This window comes from Pleurodeles waltl, chromosome 1_2, assembly GCF_031143425.1.
Source record: "Pleurodeles waltl isolate 20211129_DDA chromosome 1_2, aPleWal1.hap1.20221129, whole genome shotgun sequence".
Taxonomy (NCBI): Eukaryota; Metazoa; Chordata; class Amphibia; order Caudata; family Salamandridae; genus Pleurodeles; species Pleurodeles waltl.
In genome coordinates, this window is record NC_090437.1 from 97,962,279 (window position 1) to 97,977,812 (window position 15,534).

Sequence of the window (15,534 nt, forward strand, 5' to 3'; positions counted from 1 at the left end):
AACTCATATCAAAGAAAATGTTAAGACTTGGAACAAATTAGTTTTGGTCGTGATGTCACAGGGAAGTTAATAACTCTATTGCCTAGACGTTTTTCAAGGTTTTTGAAGCCCAAATTCAACATAGACATGGGTCACTAGAAAGATTTTTCCAAAGGATCTTTGTCTGTCTCAGGTAATACTATTACAAGCAGGGACTCCCACATAGCTAGTAACAGTTGGTATTTGGTCTTTTATGGATTATATCAGTCTAGGGGTTGTGGAGCCTATTGGGGGGCAATCTGAACTTGGGGCCTTCGCTCTACCCAGCATCTGGATCACTGTTCTTATTCTAATCAGTACTCCCTTCTGATTAGAGTTCAGTCGGGCATTACTTGTTGCAGCAGGGGAAATAATCAGCTGGTCTCCACGCGGTTATGCAGCTGAGAATAAACGTGCAAATATGACATGGAAAAAATGGCATTGATTTTCCTTTGGGAAGAATCAGTCCCACAGCATCTGTTCCTCAAGTCCGCCAGCCATCCTAAGGATTTATAAATATAATGATTATAGAAGAATGGCGAAGACGTTTTTATATGTAGCTTAGCCTTGTGGTATTAACTTGGCACAACGGTTGTAAACTTGTTGCTAGAATTGCGATGTTCATAAATGAGGAGAATGTTTTTTGATGTTGAATCGCAAGTGCTAAACATCCCATCCTAAAGATATCCGATTAGGGATAAATAATAAACATGGGTCTGTCCTTTTATCGATGCATATCTGCCAATAGTATTATTTATTTTTCATGTGAACAATTTAAGTTGTGTATATTTTACAGAGTTGCAGTCTGGGGTTACCAGGTTTTAATAACTGCATCACCTACTTAAATAATTCAGATAATGCTTTTTCGAAGGTGTAATTCCCAGGGCTTAAGTGTCAGTTTTCTGCTAGAATATCCAGATCATTGAAATGTGTCTCCCAAAAACAGACCATGATGTTGTTTAATCGATTTCAGTTTAAGTCTGTACCTTCTCCAGCTGGAGAAGTCAAGCTGGAGGCCCAAAGGGCAGTGAAACAACAGACAGGGTCAGATTTGCGAAAATCAAAACTATTGCATATGAATTGAGAATATGAAACTGCCTACATAATTCATTAAAACAGACAACATGACTGGATTTGATGAGTTAACCTGTAGAAGGGATTTCATGCCTTGCCTCCTCCTTACGACCTTACCAATGACTAAAACAGTCCAAATGTTGGACAGTACATGAACAATAAAGACGTGAAGCTTTCAAGCATTATTCATCTATACATGGAACCATTTTTGTTTAGTCTTGAAATGAATATTCCTGGAAAGTTGTGTGTGATAAAAGGAGATTTTTTGTGTATTAGTCTTGATAAATCAAAATATATATATATATATATATTTAAATTATAAATGTTATTTCAGATTCAACATACCAAGTACAATCATGTATAAACAGTACTGTCTATCATGCAAAGAATGAGTTGCACAAACATAGCTCAACAAAGGACAGTTACAGTTATCCAGCAGAAGTAATTGTGGGCATAAGAAAATGCAAAGAAAGAGTCCAAATGTAGATAGATCAACACAACAGCGCATACAGATCATAGAAATAAAGAGAAAAGAGAAAAGTGATAATGGAAACAAAAAAACTGGCATTGTGAAGTAAACAACATAGGGGGCAGAAATCTGAACCCATAAGTGACAATATATGTGTAGTAGCTATAAGGTCTCACTGTCCACAGGCCCCTCCACTTCCCCACGGAGAAGATAAGACCTATAAAGCCTTAGAGATCCCCCCACTCCTCATTCATTCAAGATCCTTTGCCTCAGGGAGGTGGCAGTCCACGAAGCTGCGGAGGAGAGGGCGGTGGCAATCATTTTATGTTTAGCCCAAGGGAGGGGGTGGTCACCCCCCTCATTACTAGTGAATGTTTTGACCCCGGGGAGGAGGAGGTCCCTGAGCCTGCAGGGTGGGCCACGCAGGCCCCCTGCATTATTTTACCATGTTTTGTCCTGGGGAGGTGGCGGGCCGCGTTTCCTATGTTAATTCCCATAGGAGTTTTGAACACAACTACAGCCCAAACCGCTGGACGGAATTACACCAAATTTGGCAGAAAGGTAGCTTACGGTACGCAGATAACACTTTTCTTTATTTGGTGTAAATCCATTCTGTAGATTGAGACATTAAAGGGCTGCCAATCCATCGCAACATGTTTGCAGTGATCGCGGCTTATATGGAAAAGTGCACACTAACAGAAATACTGTGATTGGCAGGCTGACCTGATGAGAAAGCTGCAGTTGGCATTTTAGGTAATGGGACATGGTCCACAAGGCTGAATAATAAAATGAAATGTGGTGTAAGAGGTGAGGGTGGAGGTACCCTCACCCCAGGGCTTTGATGTAGGTGTGAAATGCTGACCTTATAATGATTTTTTTTCACAACGCCAGATATTTTCAAATACGTCACAATGCTCAGCGTGGCCTCCGCGTGTAACGTCATGACGAATCTGCAAATATCGGCGAAATATTTTTTTAAAAAATTTACAGACTCATTCATACACTAATTCATTCACTCATAGATGCACTCAGAGACTCATGTGCCCACTAACACACCTACTTAGACACTCATGCACCTACTCACAGACCCACTCAGACCCTCATGCATCAACTCACTGACCTACTGAGACACTTACACACCCACTCACAGACCCACTCAGAGAGAGACTCATGCAACCACTCACAGACCCACTGAGACACTCACGCACTCACTCACAGACCCACTCAGACACACACACAAAGACCCACTTACACACTGACGCACCCACTCAGACCCATTCAGAGTCTTGCGCACCCACTCAAAGACTCACAAACCCACTTACAGACCCACTCAGAACTAACGCATCCAGTCACAGACCCACTCAGAGACTCACAAACCCACTCACAGTCCCATTCAGAGACTCATGCAACCACTCACAGACCCACTTAGACACTCATGCACCCACTCACAGACTCGCTCAGACATTTACGAACCCACTCACAGACACACTCAGACTTTCACACATACACTCACAGACCCACAAAGACATGCACACACACCCACACAGAGACACTCTCACACCCACTGTCACACCCAGAGGCACCCTCTTACACCTACTCTCACCCCCAGACACTCTCACACTTACTCTCATACCCACATAGACCCTCTCTTACCCACTCTCATCACCTATCAGACAGACACTCGGACACCCTTTCTCACAGCCAGAGACAGCCTCTCACACCCAGCGAGAAAGGCCCTGTGGGCAACCCCCCACCCCACATGGCCAAAGGCCGTACGCAGCGTGGGGAAGGGTGGTTAGGAGGGTTGGCTGCAAGGACTGGCCACAGGGTAAGCCCTGTGGCTAACCCCTGCCATGCACAGCCTTTGGACATGCATGGCGCCAGGTTTACGTGGTAATAAGGGGTTGGTCCCAGGGCTGGTCAGGCCCTGGGGCCAAACCCACCGGCAGTGGATGAATTAACATATAGTAATAAAAATTACTTTCTGTTAAAAAAAACCAAAAAAAAAACCATAGAAATTCACTGAAAATACCAAAGGTTACAGGGATGTTACAGTTGTGAAATAAAATTAAAAAAACAGAAATTCACAAAAAAAAACAAAGCTTACAGGGATGTTATAGTTAGGTTCTGAATTTGCTTGCAGAACACCAGAGAAATTCAGTAGTTATTGTTAGAGTTATTTCAAATACTATAGCTCGCAGTCTAAGGTAACTATAACTCATGCCCTCGCCATACCAAGTGGTGCTTCTCCAGTCCTAGACTCCTGGACTAGAAATTGTTCTGAGGACCAGGAGGAGACCAGGACCAACCTGCTTGTCTATCTGCCCAAGGTGCATCACCGGTCGGCCTAAGTTTGTGGCAGATCGTGCTACATTCTTCACTGCAGAAACAAATTCTTTTTCATGGTCCTTCACAAAGGGGGTATTTGGTCTTGTGGAATGCTCATCGGATACAGACTCCAGCCTTGTCCCGATGGAGATTTTCGACTTCCAAAAAAGAGACTAAGTCCAAACGTAGAAATCTTCACTGCAACTGCGTCCACCGACTACTGGACGACGATGTTACCCCATGGACACCACTTGCAGCCTTGTCCTGCTGAACCTTACCTTCTCAGAACATTTTCTTGAGAATTTCTTTTAAGTCCGAAGGTAAGCAGCAACCGAGACCAATCCACTCTTTGCATCCAACCCACACTTCACTGCGATTGTCCATATTTTTTAATTTTGACCCACCTTCATGCAACTAGATGTCTGGGTTTGGCACTGTGATCTTTTAGGAATTTAATTTTACTTACAGTTTTAAAAACTCGTAACTCCGGTTTTATGTTGTTTTGGCGTCAAATAATTTATAAAATTTTAATCAGTTTCTAAATTAGTTCGGGATTTTCCTTGTGTTGAGTTTTCACTTTATTACTGTTTCAAACTGATTACTGTTTCAAACTGATTACTGTTTCAAACTGATTACTGTTTTGTCAGTGTTTTGGCTGGCTCTTCCCTTTACCACATTGCCTAGCCAAAACATGTTTATCTAAGTGATGGGTCTCTCTGTCAGCCAATTCTCAAAGGGCTGTAGAAGCATGTTCCGCTCTTACAGATGAACCTTTAGGGGTGTGCAGCTGATCGTGGTTTCAAGAGCCTCTGAGGCAGATTCGAGATGGGTGAGCTGTCCATGAATGTCTTTCAGGACCCCTGCACGTTTTGCTTTAGTCTGTCCTCAGATATAGGCCTTAAAGGCTTCCCAAACTGTGGCATATTTTGGGACTGTAACAATGTTAATCTGGAAATATTCTAGCGCTGAAGATCGAAGCTAAATTTTTTAACACTGGATCTAGCAAAGAGGAAGCTGGAAATCGCCAGTAAGGGCAACAAAACCTGGAGCGTGGAAGGGCTAACTCAAATGTAACTGGTGAATTGTCAGAAAGCGTGGTAGGCAGATGTTGCACTGCCCACACAGGAGAAATTTCCAAAGATGCCAACAAAAAATGATGTCAAGGGGATGTCTTGAGTAGTGCAGAAAAGAATATGAAGTCTTTTACCACTGGGTGTGCTGGATGTCATAAAACGTTTAACCCATAGAGATTAATGATATAATTTATAAATTTTGCTGCTTGAGTCTGATGAGAGCGACATGTCCCATAACAGTCCCATTGCATATTAAGCACTAAAGTCAGACTACCTCCATATCATGGAATCTATATGAGAACTGCGTTGTTTGGTAAAGACATCTAAAAAAACTGGGGTCATCAATGTTCAATGCATATGTATTAACCAATGCTAGTTTGAAGTTCTGTAGGGTACCCTTTAGAATAAGATGTCTGTCAGCATAGCCTTTGTGGATCTGTTGCAGTTTGAAGGCTATGTGGGGATGCAGCAAAGCATATATTCCTATGGAATACGAACTGCATGAAGAGAAGTGGGGGTGAGGTGACAAATTCAGGATAAAGGAACTCGGAAAAGCTACAGCAATCTCATGGTGTTCTAGATATTTCAACACCCTACGAGTTTTGCACCAGTCATTAAGGCCTCTAATGTTCCATGTGAGCCATTTGAGAGTTTGCCTATGAGACATCATAGATCAGAAAAGAGAAAAATAGTCAAAGAATTGTGTGAGATCCAAGGGATAAATTAGATCATACTTAGAAACCTCAAAATGTGCATGATCATTGTATCAAATCACACGACAACCCTTGACTCCACCTCCTCCCACATTTAAAACTCCAAATTTTAGTGCCAGTCTCCATGAACCAAGAACCCATTGCCAAAACAAAAGTCAACAGAGGGACTACACACCATGAGGCATGACATCGCTCCAAGGCAGGTCTAAGCGGATTACCCTTGTGACAGTTCAAGATAGCAGGCAGGGAGTACAGCGACCAACAGGATAGAGGAGACTGGAGGGGAGGGAGGGATACAGACAACACGACCAATCCAAAAACAGCAAATATGAAAGTGATACCACACCAGATATTGTGTAAGTGGGTACAGAAGTACAAATACAGCATGATGTATAAGTCTTCCCGAGTGGCAGTCTGCCCCCGTTCTTTGGAAGTGTCACCTTTCAGGGAGCTAGGCGGTGGCTGTAGGAGTAGACGGCGACTTGCAGAATTTGGCGCCATCCGTGACATGATAAAAGAAATATGCACCTTGCTATCGAGTTCCACATTCAATTGCAATGGATACAGCATAGAATACCCGATGTAAAGGCCACGCTATATACGTTGCACCTCTGTGCATTTGCAGCAGGCATCTTAAATGTCAGCAGTGAAATCCAGGAAGATAGATCTCATGGAGCCTTCCAATTGAAGTGGTCCTTTCTCATGAGTCAGTTGTAGAACAGCACCACGTTCACAAAAGTTGAAAAGTCTGGCTACAATCCACCAAGGAGATGCACCTGAAAGTTGACTGGGGCTGAGTGACCTGTATCCTAGCTTCACCAGAAATACTTCAGACAAATTATGATGGACGAAGGGAGAAGTGAGCAAGGACTCCACATAAACAGCCATCTGTCCAGCATTAGTAGACTCCGCAATACCCATAATGTGCACATTATTGCTCCTGGAGCACACATCAAAGTCTTTGTTCTTCATAGCGGTAGCCAGAAGTTGTTTTTCTAACTAGGCAACATTGGCTGTGGTGTTGCCAGTATCATCTTTGAGATCCAAAATCCTATGCTTTGCTCCATTTATTCGGTCTACCTGCTTTTCATTCACTCTGTCTGGCAAATCAAGGCATGTGGCCATCAAGTCAATTTTGGCGTCTATCGACTGTAGACTAGTTTTGAGTTCCAGCAGGAGGGTCACCATGGAGTCCAAAGGTGCCTCAACATTGGCACCCAGTAAGGAAACACCGGGCAGCGATTCAGTGTGGTGAGGTGTTTTCTTTCTGTTAAAGGGAGTTTCCCATGCTTTGAATCACCTTTTTCCATCGTAGATGAAGACAAAGGTAATGCAGGCATGTGGGCTTGGTGTAAAAGGCAATAACACTTTGAAGCCCAGAGAAACAGCAGGTTTTGAATACGATGTTGAAGGGGCCCAGCTGAGCTCCCACAATGTCAGAATAGGTCCAGAATTGTAGTCACTGAAGCATGATGAAAGCAATGTCGGTGCAAGTTCCCAGAAGGCTGCTAAGAAACAGAAGACTCAGCATTGTACATCGAGTAACAGCTCCCCCAAGTGAACCGCAAACATCTCAATGATTAGGGGAGGTTTACCATTGGGTGTTTTCCACAGCCGGTGTTGCCCTCATAGATAATACTGCCCAGCCAAGCCCACCACAACAGCCAAGCCTCAGTGCTCAGGCAAATACACTGCATGTGTTGTGGGCCAAGGATGGAGCCGGCACCCGGGGGAACACAGCAAGTCACGCCCACTGGACAACAGCAGGTGAGCAAGGGAGCCAGCCTCGATCTCACCAGCAGAGACTGTTGCTGCTGGGTGTTTGAGGCCAGGATTCTCAGCTAGGCCACAGTCGTTATCGGTTAACACGCTGCTGACAAAAATGGCCCAAACAGTCTCCCTGCACCTGGCAGGGCTCAGTCCCCAAGCAGCAGGGGAGTATGGGTCGCATCTAACAGTTACATGCTGCTAAGAAGTGGTCTTGTTGAGTGGAGCTCCTCGCATCGTTTGTCTGCATGGCCATGCCTCCCCAAATATAAGAAATTACAGCCATTTATAAGCCTTGCACAATTTCTTGGCTTTTCAAATAAAATAACCAATTAAAGCAAACACTGTCTTAAAAACAACATAGATATGCAGGTATGTAGCAAGAATTTACATGGACTAAGTAAATGAAAGACAGTGAAGTGTACAATTTTACACCATTAATGCAACCAATAAGAGAAAAGGCGACTTATGTTGCTATTGGCTCCACTAAGAGGCTGCTTTTATGTGTTGCCTACCACACAGCTTTTACCTGTCCGTAAGCAAATCCTCTTGGGGACTATACCAAAATCCTACAGTGGTATTAGAGCCTACCTATTGCTTACCAATGGTTGTCTATATTTAGATTCTCATTTGATTGCTTATTTGGTTTGCCTTCCTCTTCTTGTGTTTGGTCCTTTTTTTAAGAGCATAATCTATTTACCATCAGTTTGACTGGCTGACTTTTATCCTTCCATTGCTCACATTTCAGAAACTACTTTTGTATTTTTTAATTAAGCACTCCATGAAAGTGTATGTGTTTTGTTGCTCTATTATCTGCTTCTTCGCCCCAAATACCGCCCACCTTACTTCTCCTTCACACCCACCCCTTGCCCTCATAGTACAGCAAATTCTTTAGTCTTCTTTCTTTTGGAGGGCTAAGCGATTGACATTTGGTGCTGAGCTGCTCCACAGCCTGTAAATGTACTTTCTCATGCTCTTTCATTGGTATTTTACCCCATCCACTTCCCTTTGTTTTCCCCACTGTCTGCTGTGCTGATAATTCACCCCCCCCCGCTCCTCCACTGCTCCCAGACCTTTATGTTACACTAACATGGGTCCACCCATATAACTCAATATTTATTTATTGATTTGTATGAGTGGACCCAGGAACTCCATTTTGCTGCTTTGCTGCTGGTCTACTCAACATTCCAAAAAGGGGGTTTGTACTAACATTTTGTTTATGTATTTTCTGATCCCGGTGGCACCCTCTAAAGAGGAACAGTAAATTAAAAACAAAAGAAAATGGTGCTGGTGTAATTCCGCTGTCAAGCAAACTTGATGACACACCTGTGCATACATTATCACACATCAGCAGAAAAATGGCAAAAGCAAAAGGTCAATAAGATAAAACATACTGGCTTTGCAAATGCTTGTTTTACTATTGGTTCCAAATTGCACACACACAAATGTTTGGCTTTTGTCTGCACCTTTGTACAGAAGATTGGCAAACATATTTGGAGATGCTAGACATTCATCTTCCTTTTTCATGTTTAATGATTGAAACCGTTTTAGATTTAATGCCAAGATATGTCTTTTCAATAAATTTGGTTTGTGGTCTGCACAGATGCCAAATTGTTGGGCTACTGAAACTGCTGATCACTGAACACTTAGAACTTCTGTAACTTTACTAATATTTCTTCTTTGCAGAAACTTTCCAATACTACAACTTTATTGGTATTATTCCTTGACCATTCTGCTACTGACAGGGAATCTGATTTCCGGTACATTAGTGAGACCAGTCTTAAATATCTGCATGTCTAGTCTGACAAATACATGATACATTCACTATCCTCACTGTAAAAAATGATTTGCATCCACACATTTTCCCTCTATAGCCATTCAATAGCTCTGAAACTGTTGGCTTGCACCCCACTGCATCACTTTTTATGAACACTCGTGATCTCAAACCCTTCCTGTTTATGGTCCTCCAAAAGAGCAGATGGTTTTCAACTTCAACGTCACAATTATTGCTACAACCTACTGCAGGTATAGCAGATAGTTCCTGACAATGCTGCAGCACCATAAATGTTACCTTATAAGTAGTAGACAATGATCTCAAAACCACTTACAAAACAATGTGACCCCTGCATCGTGTTCTACCTAGGATTCTGGATGGCCTTTCATCATGATGATCACCAAGTTCCACCATGTAGCATTTTTTCCTGAAAAGGAACAGCTTACATCGTCCTTAACTGGCTCTTTCCCCTTTTCTTGTGAGCAACTAACAACACAGACAAACGAACAGCTCATAAACGACACCTTGTCAACCAAGGGGATACCCCAGGGCTTGCATCAGAGCTCTCAACCTCTTTATTCTCTATATGAAGCCCCTCTTTGACTTCCTATAACACTTCATCAATATTCTGTCAAAACTCAACTACATATATTATTTTATTACCTACATCAACACCTGATAAACTGGTAACGTTATCACATTAAAAAGATTTCATTCTTATCAGCGGTTATAGATTTCAGTGTCAGTTTTACAATTTGAGTCAAACCTGAGAGACTGTAACATTTGACAAAGACAGCACACATTAGTACACAAAATTGAATATGGGTGAGGGTGTGACAAAAAACAATTGCCGTACAATGTGAACATATTACAATTAAAGAGCAACTATTCAAAAGGGTTTTCAAGCAGGTATCTTAGAAAGTTGACAGAATACCAGTTCCAAACCTATTTGTGAAAGGTAATAGTACAGTGAGGTTTTGAAAATGTGACAGGATGAACAGTACAACGAAGTAAATCACAAAAGATTAATGGAAGGTATACACAGCTCAATTATAGGAAGACCAAACTACATTTTTTTAATCAATTCATATCAGTCTATTGAGCTACATTTAGGACACCTCGCTTACATGTTATTGATGCGTTTCGATCCCCAGTGATTAAAGAGTCTCCTCAGAACAAGGAACCGAAGGGCACTGATAGACAAAGAGAGGGGGAGAGAAAATGATCTGTCCCTGCATTTACAACATTTTTAAAAACAGTATGCTCCACCCAAGTGCACTGTGCGATATACTCAAGAGTTCATACCTTACTTAAAATGGATGTACGTTCAAAGGGGCCAGCTAAAACCTAATTTAGTGAGAAATGAAATAGCATCCACATATGTGTATGCTGTATAGTTTATCAGAAACCTAGGTTGCAGATGGTTCCCTCATATGTGTATGCTATTTAGTTTCTGACTATATTAGATTTGGCTCATTCACTTGAAGGCATATCCTTTTCAAGTAACATATGGACTCTCAAGTATGTCGCACAGTGCACTTGGGTGGAACAAACTTTTTGTTTTAAATGTAACACAGGGATCCATCCCCTTCCCTCCACCTGTGTCTATCCAGGCCCTCCCGTTCATTGTCCTGCAGAGACCCATTAATCACTAGGGGTCGAAAAGTGTTGACAACTCATTCTTTGAGCGAGAGGTGCCCTAAACATAGCTGTGGGGTCTAATATGAATAGATTAAATATAGTTCTGTCTTCCTAAAATTGAGCTGTGTATACCTCCCACTGACATTGTGTTATTAGCTTTACTGTACAGTTCATTCAGTAACATTTTCAAAACCTCACTGTACTACTACCTTTTACAAATAGTTTTGGAAATAGTATTCTGTCAAATTTCTGAGATACCTACTTGCCAAAACTTCTGAATATTTTTTCTTTGATTTAAATATGTTCCCACTGTGCGGCAATTGTCTTCTGTCACAACCCTCACCCATTTTTAATTCTATGTACTAATGTGCAGTCTGTGTCAAGTATTACACTCTCTATGTATATGGAGCTGTATTTTGTATTTTTGTTCATAAGAATATGTGATAAATGCAGTAACTGTTAAACAAAATGAATTAATTAATGTACAGGAACATATGTGTTACTGTGGATAACTTATTGAAGGTCAATCATGGTTCTGTTGATTCCAAACTAAATAGAAGGTTGGACCACTTATGCAGTCAAACTAAATGTAAACAAAGGCAGGCTCTGAATAAATGCCTTGGGATAAGTCTGGTTTAGTGTACTACCAGCTCCTTTATAGGAAGCACTAACGAAAAAGAAATGTGGAATCAGGAACAAAGCCTGGGCCTACCTTGTGGAGGCTGATCATAAGAAAGATATCAGCCCTTTCTCCAAGATTAACTCATTCTTTAGTAATCAGACAATCTCCTCCTTCATTGTATAATTGTTCCTGCTAGATGGGTTAGACATGTTTCTACCATCTACAATAAGCCTTCCACAATACATGAGTTTTGTTTCCTCTTGTCGGCCTACACCTCACTGGCTTGCCTTTTCTTATTCTTTCAAGGTTTGACTGGCTATTACTGAGAGTTTGTCAGCCAATGCCCCTGGTGTAGACAGGTTACCCATGGAGCTCTTTAAGAACAATATTTATGCCCCCCCCACCAGTCACTAGAGTTCTTAATCCTGCAGGTGGTTCCTTCATACCTGTTTCTGTGCTACCGCCCCTCTCTCTAATTGATTCACTGGTTAAGGTGACTGGGCATGTCATCCTGAAAAGACTACTACCACCGTGAGAGGAAAAAAACGTTTTTACATCAATAGAAAATGTTTCATCCATTTGGCTATAATGGACCTAAAGTCAGCTTTCAATGGAGTCAATAGACCTCAACCTATGCCATTACCTGTTGACAAGGGGATTGACACAAGTGACCTTTTTGATGCACTTAGATTGTGACATGTCTTCCAAAGTATGTTATAGCATCAAGGGTGAATGCAGTGAATCATTTAGAATGACTACAAGCTACAGGCAGGGTTCTGTGTTGACCCCAATTCTATTTGTTTTATACATTAACGATCTCACATCTATCTTATTGGAAATGAGTCTGGACGTTCCCTGAGTGAGCTCTAAACTAAGTCCCACATGTTAATACGTAGATGCTGTTCTGATGGCCTGTATAGCTAATGGCCTTAACAAACTTATTAAAGGTTTTGTATCCTACACTGATGGACGAGATCTGAGCACAAACTATTCAAAATCATATATAATGGGTTTGGGGCCCAGGTCTACTAAGACCAACACCTTTTCTGTTAAAAATCATGTTTTTGGAAAGGTCCAGGCCTGCTCCTACTTAGGGATCATTTTTGATAATAGTAGCTACTGGTTCCACCACCTGACCTCAGGAAGAAGATATTTTGTATCTGTACAAGCTAATGTTTTTGACTTTGCCTCCAGGCTGGGTTCCCATTCTGTCCCACATTTGGTGACATTATACACTGCATCAGATAGAAAATGGGCTAAGAACATAAGACAATACAGGGATCCATATTTAAATAATGTTCAAAATACCTGGGACCGTTCCTTTTTATTATGCTTTAGAATGGGTATTGAGCGTTATTCCCTTGCATGGGAGATCAGTGTCTGACGTTTTAAACTACTGTCTTGTCATGTGAGCTCCTCACAAACTACTGCGCACTGTATTTTTGTTTCCAAATGTTTTATGTCTCCTATAATTGTGTTTCTTATCCCAGTACTTAAAGTTGATAACTTTGCCCACTGTGGACCTGCTTTTCTTTTTCTGCAATAGCTGGATAATTCTAAGGTGTGTGTGCGTGTCAGCAGTTTTCTGTCTGCTTCTATTAGGATCAAGAATAAGATGGATTCATAAATTCTATGATCTCACATGCTCATTTTAGTGGATCTACTTTCTGCACTGTATTATCTATTTTTACTTGTTATGCCTTTGCGGATGTATTTCATTCTATCTAATGTTACCTGCTTGCATGTTTTTTTTACCGATAGTAAGCTTAAAGCATGAATTGACTGACTGATTCACAACATGCATTTCAGTGGATTCCAACCCTTTCTTGAACCAAGCTCTGAAAGTCCAGTTTGTTATCTGTATCCCAGCATCTCTGTCCAGGAACATGTAATAAATAAAATCCCACTGGTGTGGCATGACAACGGCATCCTGTGCAAGAGTGAACAATTTCTCTCCCAGCATACATTCTACCCAATCGTCCAATCCCATGTGCTTGTTCGCATTTACTGAAGGTACATTCTGCTTCTTATTCACTGACACCACCATAATACTCTTCTTCTAAGGCATCTTCCACTGTGCTGCATACCTGAAGATTGGACAGCACAAATATTATAACATTACCTCACTTCCAGAGATTTCCCTTGGCTCCCTCTCCAATTCCGCATCAAATCGAAATGCACATGCATTATCTAGAAAGTATTAAGCACCAAAACAACTACACAATGTAAAAATATTTCTCAGTCAAGGTGAGCTCTCACAACACATAACACATGCCAACTATTTCTTGAACTCCTCAAAACAAGAAAGGTGAAGACAAGCTTTTTTCCTCATTCACACATTTACTGTGAAATGACTCTCCCTTCACTACACACTGACTCTTCTCCCTCCTTATGTTCAGGAAAGTACTAACGACCCTACTCAACGCCAGTCACCTTCCTCTCCTGTTTCTTCTCCCATCATATATGCTAACTTTTAATCAGCATATGTCTATTCGTCCTCCTGTCCAAAGTCTGTAACCTGTATGGATTGGACCATATACTCTCTCTCTGTAAAGTATTTATCTGCCCCATTGGCTAGGTCTGGGCTATGTAAATAACAACAAAGTAATAAGCACAGAAGAACATATGAACCATAAACTGCACAAAGTTTCTGCATTTTCCGGAAGAGGGGTGCATTAGGCACATGGTTTCTGAGACGCTACAAACTGACTGATATTGTTGCCCAGTGATGGGGTAAATATAAAAGCTGTGGCCTGTCACTCAGCGGGAGATGGATGCTGCTCCCCAATGGGACAATCTCTTGACAATGAATCAGTATTAACACCGATGTGAAGTGAGCTTTGACTTGTGCAGATGAAAGCTGCACAGTGTCAGATGATCCCTTTGTCAATAAGGGGATATGCTACTTCCGAAGCACAACAAACCACCGTATTGGAAGTCTAGATAAAAAATGTTGCTTAACATTGACAGCAAATGTAAGAAAAATCAAAATCTATGAGAAGCAGTATCTGCAAAATCCACTTCTAATGGCGATAAAGGGTGCTAAAAATGTCAGTGGGTATTAGCAATTTATAATAGATAAAGAATCCGCATTAGAGGACTGCCCTAACCTACTGATGCCAAAAAGCTGCTAAACCTCAAAGTATTTAGGTATAATTACCCTGTGCTGTGAAAGCTCCTTAGTATGAGAAACTACTGAAGACCTAAATGTACACTAGGGAAATGTGTTCATATATGACTGTGGGTTCACTTTTCCCTGTAATAACAGACGGTACAAGGGCACAGGAGAACCAGCAGTTGTGTTCGGCCCCCACTTTAACGTCGATACGGAGGTGCACTAGTCATATTGTTCTTTCCCATTTTTAAGCAAAGTTAATTCGGATAAAACTCCTTTGGGTGCAGGTGTGTTTGAAGCATTTAACATTCAAATAATGAAACTGTTTCTGCAGTTGGAGGAGTCTCCTGGGTCCTGGATTGTATCAGACCTAGCTGGGTGTCAACAGAAGGTCAGATTTACTTACTGGCAGCACTAACAGTTTTATACAATTATAACAGACGTTTCTTCTCCCCACAGCATAAAGATACCACATGTAAATGTATATCAAACTGCCAGCAAGCATTCCAAAGCATCGGATGTTTAATTATAAATCTGGAGAGCAACAGTTCTCACCTGATCTTGTGGATCTATCATCAGGGGCCAGCGCCGACCTCGGGTCACAAGGATGCCATTCTCTGTGGATACAAGATCACGGGGCAAGCCATCGGTATTCCACTGGCGGATTTCAAAGGCGTCGCCTAAAATGTTTATGAGACTGAATTTGGGGCTGATAGGAATCTCGAGCTTTTGACATTCCTTAATCCAACACTCGATCAACTGCGAATGAGAAAGAAGATTAGTGAGTGCTGCGGTGTCACACCAATGCTAGAAGGCTAGACCCGAAAGCCCTTAAGATAAATGTCCCCCGATAGCAGAGCACTGGGCCACTCGTTTTAGTTTGGCCCTAGGGCGAGGTGCTTAGAGAAACACTTTTAGCTACAAGCTGGGCGAGACGTTA

The 15,534-nt window shown here is 41.7% G+C and overlaps 1 protein-coding gene across 2 annotated transcripts in view; it reads right to left on the reverse strand.

Annotated features, from left to right (window-relative positions):
- The window catches only part of DNAH6 (dynein axonemal heavy chain 6), a 1,211,389-nt gene that overhangs the window by 304,481 nt on the left and 891,374 nt on the right, over positions 1-15,534 (reverse strand). For both annotated transcript variants that reach the window (XM_069236637.1, XM_069236634.1), the window contains exon 55: positions 15,150-15,353. In XM_069236637.1, coding sequence (XP_069092738.1) covers positions 15,150-15,353 — 204 coding nt within the window. The remainder of the gene's footprint in view (positions 1-15,149; positions 15,354-15,534) is intronic.